Source organism: Geospiza fortis, unplaced genomic scaffold (assembly GCF_000277835.1).
Source record: "Geospiza fortis unplaced genomic scaffold, GeoFor_1.0 scaffold40, whole genome shotgun sequence".
Taxonomy (NCBI): domain Eukaryota; kingdom Metazoa; phylum Chordata; class Aves; order Passeriformes; family Thraupidae; genus Geospiza; species Geospiza fortis.
The window spans coordinates 10,475,124-10,492,709 of NW_005054297.1; the positions used below are offsets into that span (position 1 = coordinate 10,475,124).

Here is a 17,586-nt window from a genome sequence, read left to right on the forward strand (position 1 = left end):
ATATAGAGGAAAAGAGGAATCTTCAAAAGCTGGTCTAAATTTGGAAAAAAATATGAACTCTATCAGAAGGAAGGAAGCTGTTGTTTAGGCTCTGATGCACATAGAGCCAAAAGCATTCTGTGTTTCATTAGTGCCTTTAAGGCCCTTTGGCTGTACCAGGGCTGAGGAGGGCAGTGGTTAGGGAAGAGAGGTGCAGAATTGCTGTGAAAAGTTTTCTGCTTTTTCAGGGCCGGAATATGTAAGCCAAAACAATGCCACTTTCCTTGTAATGTGGTTATGCTAGCTTTACCTGACCCTATATTTTTTCCTCTTCAACTGGAAGAATTGTGGAGATTTAGCCTCAGATTTGTGCATTGAGTTCTAAAAGAAACCTTGAAGCAAAAGTCAGTCAGGTCTGGAGACCCTACATGATAACATTTGTGAAGCTGACTGTTTAGTGAGGCGTGTTTGGATAGAAAAACTATTTTTCTAGAATTTCTTACCACTGTATTTGATTGTAATGTACAAAGGAACCTCTTGGTTTTGAGGAAACTGAACTATTTTTGATCTGGCTAGTAACATTATATGAGCCAAGTATTACGGAACAAAAAAAAAGCTTTCTGCTTCAAGCTATAATTTGCTTATATTTGAGGTTGGAGAAAGATTTGAAATTTAATAGAGTTGGGAAGAATGTTCATTGTATGCAAGTATTAAAATACCACCTTCTGGTGGGGCTGGTCTTTTTTTTTTTTTTTTTCCTTTTCCAATGTAGCAATTTCTGATGGCTAACAAGTTGGATACAGCAATGTGGATTTCCCGCTTGTTCACAGTTTACTGCTCAGCTTTATTTGTCCTGCCTCTTCTAGGGTATGTCCTGTAATATAAATATAAATATTATATACTGAAATATAAATTTAAATATTTACAAACAGCTAGATTCTCTTTGCACAGAATTGTTTTTCATGTAAGGTAAATTCCTGTTATTTGGGTTACTTAAATGCTTTTTGTCAGAATAGTTTACAGATTTTAGATTGGTTTAAAACACTTGCAGATGTGTTTGCAAAATGTATTGAAAAAATGTAAAGTCGTGGTAAATACATATTTTGGGTGTAAATGGAGTATTATATTGAGTTGTCTTAGGCACCTGCAGTAAAGTCAGTGTTAAACAGCTTCTGAGTTATTTTCTGGGAGTAGTGCTAATGTACAATAATATAAATAAATACTTCAGGCATTGTTCAGTTGTGATGCAATTCTCGAAGGTAGAAGACTTCTGAGCTTGGTTCACATGGTAACATCTCCTCTGATGATTTGCAGGTTGCACGAAGCAGCAAGCTTTTACCAGCGTGCCTTGCTGGCAAACGCTCTTACCAGTGCCCTCCGACTACACCAAAGGCTACCGCACTTCCAGCTGAGCAGGGCTTTTCTGGCTCAGGCTTTGCTGGAGGACAGCTGCCATTACCTGTTGTACTCCCTTATCTTTGTGAATTCCTACCCTGTTACGAGTATCCTTTTCTTGTGTCATCCTGCTAATGTTTTTAAATATGTTAAAAACATGATTCTTTTCATCACTTTTGCCATGATTTGAAAAGCTAGTTGAACTAGTTTGATATGTTTGCTATTTATAGAACATACTCTGTGTAAAATATGAGAGGCTTATGTTGATTGATCCATATTCAGTTTAATCAGCTCTATAGTTAGAGCACTGCATTCTCTGTCTACTTAGATTTTCATTTTTTGAGGCTAAAGTTAGTGGATTTTATGACCAGCCTCCAGTGATATTTGGAGAAGATGGTATTTCATTTATTTCCAGTGCAGGGTTTATACATGTCTTCTCACTGTCGTAGACATTCATCATGTAGAGGGATAATTATTCAGTAGTAACTTTCTCAGATAAGTTACTAAACTGATAAAGTCTGCAAAATTTGCTCCTGTGGATTGTCAAAGGTGACATGTCAGAGCTGACATTTCTTAATGCCGCATGATATATGCTTAATGTCCTACTCTTAAAGTCCTTCTGGCAGAGAAATGTCTATGTTCTTGCTCTGTAAAATCAGAATGGCTGGCAACTGCATGTTCTTTGGTAAAGAAATTGATTTAGTGGCATCTTTTAACCAAAAATATGACTACACATATTTCAGAGGTTTTGAGTAGTAAGCTCAGGTGTGCCTTCTGTGCAGAGAGAATGCATTTCAGTAGCAGTGCACTGCTGTCTAATGGTGTGTGTTATACTTTTGCATACTTGCAGACACTCATATTTTGAAGATAATAAAAGTGCATAGCAAAGAGGTGTAAGAAGCAGAAAGAAGAGCTATAAATATAGGTCATAGACTTAGGCATATCTTCATCCAATATAGATCATTCCAGCCAAACTTTTGCAAAGATCCATCCAGCTGTCACTGGTATAACATCATGGAGAAATGAAGCACTTGCACAGCCTATAGTTTTCCTTATGGCTTGCTTCAGTGAGTATTTTTCCAGTTCTGCTGTTCTCTTTGCTTCATGCTGCCACATACACAAAGAAGGTTCTTGATGTAAGTATGATATGTATATGTTATGATGAATACAGTTAGTATTCTTGGGGTTTATAAACAGGTTTGAGTTGCAGCTCTGGTTTGGATTTCTTTGGTTGCATTAGAGGAATTAGAGTGAAACTGTAATATAGAATCTCAGTTAATTATTTTTCTCACTAATTATTTTTCTTCAAATGCATTTCTTTGAAGGAAACAAAATCTGTGGAACAATTAAGTTGAAACTTAAGACATGTCTCTTTCAAGCTAAACCATAGCCTCTGAATTTTATAGTTCTATTTCAGTAATAAAGTAACAAGCTACAGGGTGAGACTAGCAAGGAAAATACTTGCCAGTTGGACTTGCTGCTCAATATACTGCCTTGTGCATCTTAACATAACTCCAGGCTTTGGTGTTCCTTAACTGGGCTGTCTTGCTACCGTGGGCAGTTCCTCCTAGTGGACTGAGCAGCTCTTGGCTGTCTCTGTGCAGCTGAACCTAAAATTGGTGGGTGAGGGAATTGCAACATCTGATGCTTTCAGTTGAACTCTGTAAATTATGGAGTTCCAAACTTGCAGTAGTTTTCCTTAGGATATTAATCTCAAAACTGATGAAGTCTTAAAATACGTGGTAAATAGCAATTGTTTGCATGTTGTTTTCTCTGTGCTAATGGAGATAGATGTGACTTTTATGTTTTCTTTAAATAATTTTTTCTTCTTTAAAGGCACGAAGTTCAAATAGTTTGCCCTTTTTGAGAAATCTCTTAGAGAAACTGAGTGCTAATCAACAGAATATTCTAAAATTCATTGCTTGCAATGAAATTTTCCTGATGCCAGCTACAGTTTTTATGCTCTTCAGGTAAGAATAATGATAAATATTTAAATAATTAGAAACTTGTTACACAAGACTGCTTTTTGCAAATGAGTTCTCTGTGGCTCATAGTACTCCATTTGTATGGTTCTGGCTGACAGAGGCTTGAACCTCAAATAAAATTTAAGTGATTTTAGCCTTCTTAAGTTGGTGCATCCTGACATCAAAAGGCATTCACTATGATGTAACTGAGCATCAAAAAACCTTCCCTTTCATAGTGTGGGTGATGAGTCACGTGGGAGCTTTTCAGGCTTGATACTTGACTTCGCCTACATTTCTATCAGCACATTATTCAGTAAGTTTAATTTTGGTTCATTTAGTAGAATATTAAGGTCTTCAGGTTCACTGAAAGTGAATTCTTATTTTTGACAATTAGATTCCTGAAATTTAAATGGCAAATTTTCATTATGCAAAAAGTGTGCAAGCAGCAGTAGGTTGCTTTCTCTCCTATGCTGCTTCTGAGCAGTGACCCTTCTGGGTTTTTTATTCCATTTGATTTTGCTTGTTGCGTTGCCTGTTGAAGTCATTTTAGGGACCTTAAACACGTTGGAATCCTACTGAAGTTGTACAGACATAATGACCTGCCAGTCACAGAAGTTTGGGTCATTGCCTTTTAATATTTGGAGGGGGAATGCAGCCTTTGTTCTATACAAGTTATAGCATAGTGAGAACATCTGTCTTGAGTGGTCTCATAAGCAGTAGAAGGGAGGCTTTACCTTCCTGCATAGGATGCATAATTTGTCTTTATCTTTTGATACATCAGCTGAATATTTCAATGCTTCAGCCCTCAAGGATTGCATTCCATCTGAGACCACTTACCAGCTGACAGATAAACTCTATCCAGTATCTGAAACTTTCAAGTGCTTTGAACTTAGTACAGCTTTTTTTTTTCCTTTTTCCTCTCTGTGGAGAATGTAGTATGTGATACATTGCTGCTTGATATGTCATCTGTAGCTTCATACTGAAGCTTGTAAAAGGTTATATGCCAAACTTTAAGATAATTGAATTGCTAAATGCAGCTATTGTGAGATTTTGTTCTTTAAATTTTGTAGCATATTAAATTGTTTGTCAGTACTGTACAGGTTTCAAGATTTCCTCTTTCTTCCCTTCTGTAGCTCACTTTCACTTTATATTTTTCTTTTTGCTAAAGATGCTGCTAATACTTGAAGGAGTTCTACTTACTGGAACTTACTTATCATCATGCTTAAATTCAAACAGAATTTTTCAATAATGTGTTATTTAAAGTGGCTTCAGTCACTAAAACTTAAGGCATTTCTGTGTTTCACTGTGTATGGTTTATGTGCTATGTTTCCATTATTTCACAGTGCAGCCATGTCAAACAGCAGTTTTGTGAAATACCAAAGCCTAATTTCACTGTAACTGAAATAACTGGATATTAGCTTGGCATTATAGTCTCATTATGCATCTGTAATTGTCTGCAGTGTGTTCTGAGAAGTTTTGCAAAAGATGCTAGAAATATGCCAGATGCCAGATATTCAAAGTGCTGCAATTAGATTGAACAGGATCACTGTAACTGGACTGCTTATGTCAGGCAGTTTCTGGGCTTACCAACAAGTGTTTTCTTGCTATGGAACACATGTCCACCATCATTGCTGTAATTCTTTGCACACCACCAGAAATGAGGCATACAAAAATGCTTCATAAATATAAAATCAATACAAGAGCAGCACTTCTTTAACTGCTTCATTGAGCAGTTTTATTCTATGTTTCTGCATTTGTAAGTGTATAGTTACGTACTTTTGCTAGTCAGATCTAGATTTTCTGATCCAATGTGACCCAAATCTTAGCTTGTTTTTGAGCCCATGTAGTTTACTTGCTTTCCTTAATTTTTTTTTTTAAATTCCTGGCTTTGGTGTTCTGTTTTGGTTTTTTGTTTGTCACTAGTAAGCTCTACTGAACGATTCTCTTTCAGTGGACAAGGGAGTCTGCTTCAGCCATTCATATACTATCGGTTCCTTACATTACGCTACTCCTCTCGGCGAAATCCGTACTGTCGGTAAGTGCGAAATTGATTTTGGAAGTTCGTGTTTAACTGCAGGGTGCTTAGGCATTCAGAAAGTTCTCATTCTAAAATGAATGCAGAACTCATAATACTCCGTCTACAAAGGGCAGTTGTAGAATGTGAAATACACCTGGATGCTAAATAAAACACTGGTTGGTTAAAGGTTAGATTTATTTCATGTAAGTGATCAGAAAAGTAGCACCATTCTTGAATGGGAGCTTTCAGAATATGCGTGTGAAATTAAAACTACACTTTGGGAATAGAAGTCTTTCTTATCAGAGAGATGTCCTTATTTTTAGATTCTAGGTAGCACTTAAAATCTTGTGTAATAATGAGAGAAAAAAGTTTCTGTGGATGATCTTAAACATGTTCATTACCTTCTTTAGTTAAATTCATAAATAAATATGAAAAATAGAACCTTACTGATTTTGAAAGTTGGTCAAGCCAGTATTATTGCTTTAGACTTTGAAATCATAAATATTCCTATAAGTCTTTTCTCAGGTGAGTGCTTTTTAGAAATTTTCTTATGAGCATTGCATAGCATAAGATTTTGTGAACAGACTTTCCAGTCTACTTGATCAGAAAATGGCTTGCTAGAGTGCCAAGAAAGTGGCTTTGGCTGCCACGATATGCAAAGCCAAGTGTGAGAATCATAAGCTCAATTGTCTTCTATTCCCTATTTTTGTAAGAAATTAATTGTTCCATCCTACTACATATATTTATTTTTAACAACACCAACAACATGTATGAAGTTGCTTTACTACTTTGGTATTGAAAAATAATTTAAGCTGTACAATACTAAAATTGACATTCAGTAGAACTAGTTTATCCAAAATGTTCTGCTGACATTTTTGTAGTTTTAAGGGAAATCGATGACGAGAGTTTTATTTCTCATGTCTGTCTTCTAATAGTTGCTTCTGCAGTGCAGGGTTCTTGCATATTGCCAAGAAGTAGCACAAACACAATAGCCTCCCAGCTCCTTACACTATTTGTGATAAAGCATTATTCCTTTTTCTCTTTTTTACAGTGCTTGTGTAGCCTTTATAATCTTTCTTTTTTTTTTCTTTTGTTTTTTTGCTTGAAGCTGGAATTTTTCTGCTGTCTTTAGCTCAGTAACTTCCAGCTGAGGATAGAGTTAGTTAAAATGTTAATATTTAAAAGTCAAGAATTCTGAAGGTCTTGGAAGCAGTACTGAGTTGGTCTAAAGAATTTAACTTAAAATGTGTATGTGAATGTGATATTGAGAAAATAAGTTAATGAAAAAGATGTATGTGGATAACACTTCTGATAAATGCTGTAGGATTTTAAAACTGATTTTTATCTTTAAATCTGATTTTTCAGGACTCTCTTCACCGAGCTCAGGATTGTTGTTGAACACTTAATAACGAAGCCCTCGTGCCCTGTTTTTGTAAGAAGACTATGCCTCAGTGGCATTTCCTTTATAAGCAGATTGGCACCAACTGTTGCATAGCCAAATTCAGGCACTCGTGTTTTGTGAACATTATGAGCAGCTGGCACTTCTGCTGATGATTGGAAATTCCTGGTTTTACACTGACTTCACTCCAGGCTGTATAAAAATTCATAAATGCTTTTCTTGGAGATAATATGAAATTTAGCATATCAAAAACAAATAATAGAAACTTAAATTAACCGTGCTGTATTGTTAATTGATGAAAAGAAGTAGCTGCATCCTACCTAAAGCTGCCCTATCATACAAGTTTGTTGTTTTGTTTTGTTTTTTTAAATCAAGGATTGTTTGAGATTGATTGAAAATTATTACAAGAGATCTGTGCTCTCTAGGTTTATGTTAGTTGGAACTATAGCTACTTTAGGATGTCTCCAGTGGATAGCAGTTGATACATGTACCTATGCAGTACACTTTGGACAGTATTCTTCTGCTTACTAAATGTATCTGTAGAACTATTTTGTCCAGTTTGCTATACTCAGTGTGGAAATATGGCTCACTTTGAAGTTAACACAAGGGACTAAAATCTATCAAGCTGACAGAGATAACACTCCTTTCTGAAGGAGAGGCTATTTTTATTAATAATACTTTAAAAGAACTCTCCCATGTTTCTACCTTGTGACATAATCTTACGTTACGCTGTTGGAAGAAATACCAAGACTGATCACAGAAAACTGTGCAGTTTTCTTGCCATAACAAGTTGTTTTACCAAGCCAAACTGCTGACCTGTAGGATTTTAAGACTAAGATGCAATGCTTTAAACTTTTAACCATGTCTCAAATGAACTAATCAATGTTAATGAAGTAACATTTGCAGAGTCATTGCAGATTTGATCTCGTGTCCACACAAATGTAAGACTGCAGTAATTCAAGCATGTTAGCTTTTTAGAAAAGTAATCTGTAGGTAGCTCTGTATAAATTATTATTCCAGTTTCTGAGACCCTTATTGTGATGAGAAATTTGCATAAGGAATTGCACCTGTTTAGGCAGCTTCTGAAACAAATGGGTGTAGGATTTCTTGGCATAAATCCATCTGATGACTGATCTGAAGCCAGTGTCATGACTACAGAAGTGAATATTAAATTAAGTGCATAAATTAATTACACTGGTTATGCATTCACCCAGCAGCTGAAGGGTAGGTCATGGAAAAATAATACTGTGTGAACACAACTTCTTTCCAGAAATTTGCCGAATTTTCTGTAGTTAGTGTTAGTATTCTAATTGCATAAAGTTAAAGAGCTTTCATTGGCCTTTTGTAAAATTCTGTAGCTCAATTCTCAAATATTCTTCCATGGTCAGAGAAACCTTATGAGAAAACAGTTTCAAAAACAGTCTTGAAGCAAAGTATTTTCCTGTAACTATTGAGTTTGTGATATGGATATCATTCTGACTTTCCAGTTGTATTAGTTTTTAGATCAGAGCTGTGTATTTATAAACTTACTTAATTTTTTTTTGCTCAACCTCTTGGTACTGATGAACCAGTTGGTAATTGAATATGATATTCTTTGACTACTTGTCTTGCTCTCTGAACATGATTAGCTATTTATAGAATACTCGCACACTGCAGAAGCAACTGCATGCAGTTAATACTCTACAGCTGCTAAAGACTTGCAATGAGATTGATTATGTGTATATCCTGTAATTTGAGGATTTGATAAAAACTAAAATTTCTACTGCAATAAAAGGAGTGTTAAATGTAACTTGCTAGGCTCTTCAGGCTCATTTTCTCTCTTTAACACAACTTACTGATGCTTGAACCTGGAAGTTGAGCAGAATGCTGTCCTGTGTGTATGTGTGCATGTTCTTATATTCCACTGCTGCTTCTGAATTGGGATATAATGTCTTATGCATTTCTAAATTATTTTATAGGGAATTTTTGCCTTCTAAAGTGCGAAAATTTATGACTTTTCCTTCAAAATCTAACCCAAGAATAAGCACTGCAACAATGGTATCTAATCAGAGAAAAATCCAGACCTATTTATTACTGTTTCATCTTCTCAGCACAATTCTAGACTCTGTCATGTTGCATGATGTGTTTTTCGAATGGTGACATCAGATTCTCTTCAGCTGTTGGCACCACTGCAATGTAAAAATGAATTTGGTCATCTAAGTTGATCCCCCATTCTGGGAGTGGAAGGCAAATAAATCTGTAATTACAGTAAGCAAAATAACATGTTACTTCTGAGCAAATTTTTGTGGTCTGACTGCTATTATGGGTGCATTCTACTGTTCCCTAATTGTATGGTGGTACTAAATTAGACAGGAGTCTAAACTTGATCCAGTGTAATGCAGCTGTAACTGAAGGATGCTAAATAGAGATCCAACTCAATGAATGCAGGAGAAGGATTAAAAGGAGTAAGTGAATGACAGTGCTGTGAGTAAAGAGTTGGAAGACAGTGCTGTGAAGTAGAACTTAGATGTGAATACTGAATTTATCTCTTTCTGTTAAGTCTTGAAAATGGACCAAGAGGAGGAAATTCCATAAAAGGGATTTGATTTGGTTTTGCTAGTAGCATATTCTTAGCTTTGCTTGACAAATGAGCAGCTTGTGGCCTGGTAAAACTTACTTCTCTGATGTGCCGAGAAAACATGGAACAATGTTGTAAGAATAATGTTTAAGCCAAATAAATAGGGCAACTGACCTGTGCTCTGCATTAACTTAGATTTTTACTGTAGCCTTTCCGCTGCCTAAGTGATGACATCGAATTTCCTCAATGCTGGCGAAAACATTCTATTCTTGAGCCTGCTTCCTCACCACAGTTTGTGACTGTTTCTATTCTAATGATTAAATTAAATGTAAAATGCTGGTAGTATCCTGATAGCTTGAAGAGTTTTTTTTGATGAAGAAAGCTGTATGTTCATGCTGCTATGCTATGAGCAGCTAGCTGTGATGCAGAGGCTGTGACAGAAGTCTGTGATTGTAGAGAAATTTTGCAACTGACCATAAAGTGCCTGCCAATCCCAAAATGAAGCAGAAGAGTTTTTGTATTACTGAAGGGTTTCCTACCTAATGTGATAACTGTTTCCACTGGCATAAATCATACTGCTCATTGCTTTTTGTCATCTTAGCTTTCGTGTGTTAAGTGCATTGCACAGATTCTGTGGGTAGACCAACCCCTTGCTCTGTACAAGCTTTCTGTAGAAGTGATGCTCCAGCTTAACACTTGTCTGTTTTCATCTGTAGATAAAGTATCAGGAGCCTTTGGGTCTGTTGGAGCAGCTAATGCCAGTTAGGAATTCTTACACACCAAGTAACTCACCAATACATCCATCCTCTCCTTTATTGCCTTTCATTTGATTTTATACATATATTGTCATTTCTGTGCTGTCAGTTTTATGTTTTGCTCCTTTTTTGATGGGTGTTTAAGTGGAGCAATATCTGTGAATGTTGTAAGGATTTAAATAAAAATTATTATAATTATGAGCCACTATTTCTTCCAACAGTTTTGGAGCTGATAACTGTGTATGTGATTGTACAGTCCAAACAAGTAACATAGCAAATTATTTTGTACAGTCTGTGTTAGACCCTTTTACCATTAGGCACCTGTATTGCAACATTTGCTGTACAGATGCCGTGTTTGTTAAGGAAGTTCTTACCCATTTTAAAGACAGGAATGGAGACATGGAAGGAAAGAGCACTTGCCTGATGTGAGAGTTCTGGCAGAGCAGGAAATAGAAATGAGTTGGACAAGTGCCCAGATGAAACTGATTTGTTTCTGCTCTACATATAACTTGTTAGTCCTGCTCCTAAAATTATTGTAACTGTGGTCTTAAATACTTTAAAAAGTACTGTACCTTACCTTGCTCAGATAAAAAGTGCTGTACTTTACAGTGCTCAGATTAAGGGGAAAGAAGATAGTGTGCTAGAACAACACGTTCTTTTAAAGTCAAAATTGATTTTAACGTGCAGTGCTAGGTGTGGTCCTTGTATCATCATCTCTGACAAAAAATTAGCATTAGCAGCAGAGTAAGATCCTGAACCTCTAATATACTAGATGGTAGTAGGGTATGCTAATCTGTTTTAATTGTCTATAATTTTTAATTGCTGTCATACACCTATTTGTGATTAAACTATATATACACTGAAATTGGCTAGTGTATCTTTGTATTGTAACTTCTGTAGTGCTATAATTTTCTTAAAGTCACAGGAACAGTCAGGCCTTGCTGTTTTAAATCACCTTTTAAGGACAGAACCTTAAGCAATTCTTTATTCCAAAAATGGAAAGATATCAGTATGGATAGTGTAATAGAATTTAATCTTGAATGTGGATTCAAAAATCTTTTTCATAAAATCTCAGCATTACTTTTTAACTTCTCTGCAGAAGCTAGCTCTGTGATAATGGCAGATGTTGTGCAGGTAAGGGAGTTTCATTGCTTAGTTCTGTGCCATCCAGATGGTATAAACTTTTAAAATTAATTGAAAAATTCATCTTTTACTTGTATTCAAGGACTGAGGCACAAAATGCTAATGTAAGGGCTCAGAGGGGAAATATAGTTCTCCTGCATATTTGAGAAAATGTGAAGCCCTTTCAAGAAAATCTAATAAACATAATAATCGCAGGCTGCTGACACTAAGGAAAAAGCACCTCATTCGCTCTTTCTTTTATGCAGCGATTTACTGGTCCCTACTGATTTTCAAATTGGATCACTGCAGTAAATTATCCATACCAGTACCTGTGAAAGAAAGCACTGGGATCCATATTTGTTCAGTGCTGTGCTTAAATCAGCAAGAATGCTAAATTTGATGGTATGAAATTGGAAATACCAAGGGCTTCTCTCAGTGAATGAGCAAGTAGTTCCATTTGTAATTTATTGTGACCCTTTTTCACTGTATGTGCTTTGTATGTCAAATATTTATTTTGAAACAAATTAAATAGTTTTCTGTATTGATACCTATTGTTTTGTTGATGTTCTTGAAATCGAACTGTGTATTGCTTCTGGATTTTAAATATTACCAGTGTGTGTTGCAAAACAGCACTTATTTAAGTTCAAATCTCTGAGTGAGTTTGAGTTACTGACCAACAGCTTTGTGTTAAGTGTTCCAGGTGCATCTTGGGTGGGTTTTTTTTGTGTATGCGTTTAGAATAGTGCAGAATGCAGTGAGCTACTGCAGCACCTTGTTTACTTTTTCTAGAGAAACAGGAAGATTAAGGTGTATATAAAAATAAAAAAAAAAAGAGCTGATCCCTGCCTTTAATTCTTGGAAATATTCTGCTTTATATCTGGCATAGATAATATCAGGTCCTGTGGAAAAAATCTACCTATGTGCCCAGTCCACTGCTATATTTTCAGTGCAGGTGTTAGCACAGAAAGTTGTATACCTGTGTTTTGGCATGAGGAAACTGCTTTCCTGGAACAAGTGCAGATCATGATATTTTCATTTGCTATGTGTGTCCCTATAAATATTCACTCATGTTACTTTGCCAGTGTTAACAGTATGTTAGATGAAGATGATGCATCAGTTGAGACATTTCACAGGAAAATGAAGCTGAAAATCAGAAATTGTAAAAGATGCAGGACTAGATTATCTGTAGGATTTAAAGAAGTATCAACTATAGTTTTCATGAAGGTAGAAATGCAATAGAAAAAGAAGGTAGAAGAATGGGGAGAAAAATAATGAGAACACAGAAAATCACAGAATCATAGAATATACTGAATTGGAAGGGACCAATCAGCAAGTCCAGCTCCTGGCCCTATGCAGGACACCAAGAATCACACCAATTCTCTGATATAAAGATGTCTGGAAATCCTGCTGGATGCTCTGTTGCTTTCACAAACCCCATTTCACCATTCATGGTTTCATGCCATCAGTACCTTCTGGATAGTACTTAAGTTTTCCAGTAAATGATGTGTAATTTATTCTCCATTAAAATACTGTTGAAATAGCCACACTGTACAGGAGCGGACAGTTTAATCTTGATTTACTTAAAATGGAAAACAGCTGCAGTGGAATTATGTGTTCTTCTCTTATTATGTTTGAAAGTTCTGCAGTGAAAAAGTAAAGAAAGAAATAATCTGGGCTTCCTGGCCCTTTTTTTTTGGCTGTTCTCTTTCCATGTTGCTTTGCTGTATTTTTCTTGGCAATCTGGGGGAGACCTTGTATGTGCAACTCATGAGGTTTTGTCCTGATGTATGTTTGCATAGAACATGATATAACTTAGTATTAAGTTATAACATGATGTAACTTAGTATTTTAATATTTTGGGATTTATTTTGTTTTAATCTAGAAAATCTGACCAAATGGATGTCTCCATACTATGATCCCTTTCAACATACTTTCTGCTGTAACAACTTCAGTTATGTTCTGACTAAAGCACAGCAAAAATAATTGTGAATCCTTTCAGTGATAAAGTTTAAATCAAAGCCATGGATGAAAAGTTTTTTGTAATGGGAGATGGAAATCTGAAGTTGACTTTCTGAATTTTCATATGTCTAGTGGCATTTTCAGTTGTGTAACTGTATAATACAGAGAAACATTGAAGGCTTAGAAAACTACAGGTACAGCAACAAGCATCAAGTTCAGCATGCATTTGAGCATCCAATGGCTCTATTCACATTTCTAATTATGTCAAATTTTTTAACATCACTCTGGGGCAGAAGTAAGATGTCCAGTTGCAATAATATGTACTGTGAATGGATGATGTGTATATATACTTACATCAGTAGATAAATAACTAAATAAAATGTAGTACTTTGAGTTTTTTCCCTTTTTGGAAATGGTGAAACACTTTGCACTTCATGATGAAACAGCCTCTTCCTGTTCTCTGGCATCCTTCTCTCTTTGCAGAGTGTTACACATTTGTAAGGGAATTAGTTGTTAAAGAAGATTGTTGCACTGTACAGGTGTATCTAATATACTGCCTTTATGCACTTCAAAACTACTAATTGAGGTTATTTCACATTCTTGTAATTCTTTTTTTTTTTCTTACAAGCAAAAGAAGCTGCTTTTAAGCTGGTCCTTGGTTGGTTCATGCAAGAAATTATAGGACAAGGAGCAAGAGACGAGCTGATTAAAGAAGCTTCCTCCAGTCCTGTGTTCTTATGCATGTCTGTATATTACTGTAGAGAATGAGTAGGTGTTTCAGTATTTTATGTATTACGTACCTAGTATTGTTTTTAAGAATTTTAAGCTAGCTTTCTTGCTTTTGGATGAAGGTAAGTGCTGCTAACCTTAAGAGTTCTTTTTCCTTACTGAGAGGATGGAAAATTTATTTGATTGTATGGTTTGTCTGTTTGAAATGAAATTGAATTCTTCCTCCATGTGCTAATTTTATTCCAAATCACTGACCTCTAGTGGCTGGTTTGCAACTATGAAGCTAAAAATTTTAGTAATGTAATGTGCTCCTCCTGAGTCTATTGGCTACAGGAAAGTAATTTTCAGTTTAAATTTCTCAGGAGAATGATGCCTCTTCACGATTTACTGTCCTTTGGCAGTTACTAGCTGCTGCTGGGGTTGAGCTGTCTTGTTGAGGACTCCTGCCCCCAGAATGAACTGCATGTGAATAACTGGAAACACTTATCCATGTGCTGGAAATGAAAATATTTACTTTTGGTTTATGTAGATCTTTGACCTAATGACCATGAAATAGCTTTACAGAGCTGCATGACCCAGAGTGGTGTTATGCAAGCTTCTGAAGATGCACCATTCCCTGCTTCAGAAGAGTCATTCCCCTTGTGAACCCGCCTGTCACAAAATATTGTCTCATTTTCTGTGAATTTAAATGGTTTCCCTGAAAAACATAAAGGCTGTTTGGGATCACTGGACATTATGTAATTATGTATTCACTCTTTTTTTCTACTATTGGTATGTATCTGCTTTGTGTTAATTGTATAAGTGTAGGATCATAAAAGGTACAAAAATCAAAAGTCTTTCCCTTTTCCTTTTTTCTCCTTGCTATGCTATATGAGAGACCCACAAGGCAGGATATGATGGAAGTCCTGAAGAGTAATTTAAACTATATTAAGTCAATATCATCAGCTCTTCCAGTGGATCTGGGGACATTGCAAATCTCTCTCCACTGTATGAACTTGAAATTGTTAATGAATTTCAGATTAAAAAATATTCAAATTTGCTTTACATTACTTCATTTTTCATACAACACTAAAAATCCTTCATTTCTTATTAGGCTTTACATATCACGTATTTCTTGCTAGATAGTAATACTGGAGAACCATGATGGATTGTTGTAGCTAGAGTAGTACAGTCAGTTACTGAGTTATTTTAAATAACAGGGATGAGGAAAAAAGTTTTCAAAGACCTATATTTCAATCCAGTCACCTGTCTTTCCTGGTCTGCAACCAGTTCTATGTAAACTTTTCAAGTGTCTCCATAAAACAGGTTCTAAATCTTAAAAGGTTGTAACCATAGTCCCTGTTCTTCCTGAAGACCTGGTAAGGCAACTTAACCCTATAATTTTTTGTAGGTAAGGAATATGCTGTATAAAAAAGGGTTCTAGAGTTTTTGCAAAAGGAGGCCTGAGGAAATGACTGATATGGTAGCAAGTCTCCACCCTCTTATGAGCAACATACCAAGATCTTCACACAACTGTCCCCTAGACAAGGTTCAGGTGGCACAAAAGCCCATGTACAAGCATGGTATATAGAAATAATATTTTTTTATCACTTTAGCATTTAGCAACTTGAATGTAAATGAGACTGGTATTTTTTTACTAACATGATTTTATGAAATACAGGCTTAAAGCAGCCAGTTTGGATGTCCTGAAATACCATGCAATTTATGATGCTTTTCTGTTCATTGCTAGTGATTGATAACTAATGGTTGGGATGCTCATAAATAAGGTTGATATTTTTTTCTTAGGATGCTGCAGCTTCATGCCAGGAGTCTTGGTACTTCATCAGCAATTGCTTTATGTACTTGGCTGTCCCATATGCAGAGTAGGTTGTTATCAATGCTCTTTTATTTGCTGTTTGTCTCCATTAGTTTTCAGTGTTTGCCAATATAAAGGGTCATGCACAGCAGCTGATTGTGTAAATCCTGGTTGACTGCCGCACCTAGTATCTATTAATCTGTCTATGATATTCCAGTTTTATTCTTTTCCTTCCTGTTTCATACTTATAGTGCCAAAACCAGACACAAATTCAGTTATTCAGATGGATAAAAGAATATGAAATAGTTAGTGGTTCCATTTGGTTTTAGAGAGGAAACAATAAACCTAAACTTAGCATCTCTTCTGGAGTATAGCAGTGACTCTTCAGGTACAAATGTTTCAAGAATTTCTCTATGTTTTCAAACATCTTTATATAGGGGAAAAAATAGGGACTCTTAACCTCCTTTTTCTTTTTTAACTGTTAGGCCCTTGCCAAAATAACAAGCAGCCAGCAAATATATCAGCTGCATGTTAGACTCCAACATTGACCTCACCTGTGCTACTTTACAACTTGCCATCAATTTAGTATTTAACTCCAGTGCTGTACATCTGGTATTTAATGACACAGCATCTGTTGCAATGCTTCTGATTCATTTGGTATGGCTGCATTTGTACTTCTGGGAAGATGAGTGTTAATTATTCTGTGGAAGTATTCTGCCTCAATCTACCTCCCCTGGGCTTCTAGGAAAACTTGTTTTGGCAATCCTGCTCGCTAGGCAGCCAGTAAAGATGTGCCAACAAACTCTGTTTTAAAATTTGATTGTGTATGTTAAAGACAGGCACCATAATAGCTCTCCTCAGTGATCAATTGCTTTGTGGATTATCAGGTACATTAATTATCCAAATTCCCTGTCAACCTAACTTCTGCTGAAGTCCCATGTTCCTCCCAGTGTGCAAATGAAGACAAGGAAGCCTGAGACATTTTCTCAGTCATGTAAACCAATATCAAAGCTATACTGGAAAAAACCCTTTTATAAATAAAGAGTGTAATACAGTGCCAGTGGGGCTGATTACAGGCATGGTCCTGAGCCAGGCTGTAGGTCAGCAGGGCAGGAGGTGTCACAGCTGGGCACAGCAGCCCTTACAACCCTGGAGTACAGGATCAGCCACATGGCGCTCTCCCTGGAGGAAGACATAATTTTAAATCTCATTTTATCAGCACTGATCTGGAATGTGCATTTTAGGGGATGGCTTAGGCTAGGGGACCACATTTTCATCTAGAAATCATGCAAACAGATTTCATGTACATGCTTTAATGTTGTCTATGTCCAGGGAAAGGCAATGGCGAATGGTCTGGACCACAAGTCTTGTGGGGAGTTTTTGAGGGAGCTGGAGGTATTTATGCTGGAGAAAAGGAAGCTCAGGGGAAACTTTACCATTTTCTACAACTGTCTGAAAGGAGGTTGTAGCCAGGTAGGAGTCAGGCTCTTTTCTCAGATAGCAAGTGACAGGACGAGAAGACAGTCTGAAGCTGTGCCAGGGGAAACTCAGATTGGACATCAGGAAGAATTTCTTCAAAAAAGGGTCATTAGACATTGGAATGGGCTGTCCAGGGAGGCGGTGCAGCCACCATCCCTGGAGGTGTTCGAGAAAAGACTGGCCGTGACATGGTCTAGTTGACAAGGTGGTGTTCAGTCATAGATTGAACTCGATGATCTCGGAGGTCCTTTCTGTGACCCTACTAAAAAATTCTCTAATGTGTGTTTCACCCGTGCTAAGCAATTCAACGCCCGTACGTTTGTTACACGTAGCCGTATGCATTACCCTCCACCAGGCACGGTAACAGACCAGGGGCCACTCCCGAGCCCCTTCCCGGGGCCGGCCCGGGAGACGCGGCCTCGCTCCCCGGGCCAGG

General features: G+C 36.6%; 1 protein-coding gene across 1 annotated transcript; it reads left to right on the forward strand.

Annotated features, from left to right (window-relative positions):
• Nucleotides 1-730: 730 nt before the first annotated feature.
• Nucleotides 731-11,735, forward strand: TMEM33 (transmembrane protein 33). The gene is made up of 6 exons (XM_005415472.3): nt 731-846; nt 1,294-1,481; nt 2,443-2,510; nt 3,211-3,344; nt 5,290-5,373; nt 6,721-11,735. The coding sequence occupies exons 1-6, from the start codon at nt 761-763 to the stop codon at nt 6,848-6,850; spliced, it is 690 nt and encodes a 229-aa protein (XP_005415529.1). The 5' UTR covers nt 731-760; the 3' UTR covers nt 6,851-11,735.
• Nucleotides 11,736-17,586: the final 5,851 nt, after the last annotated feature.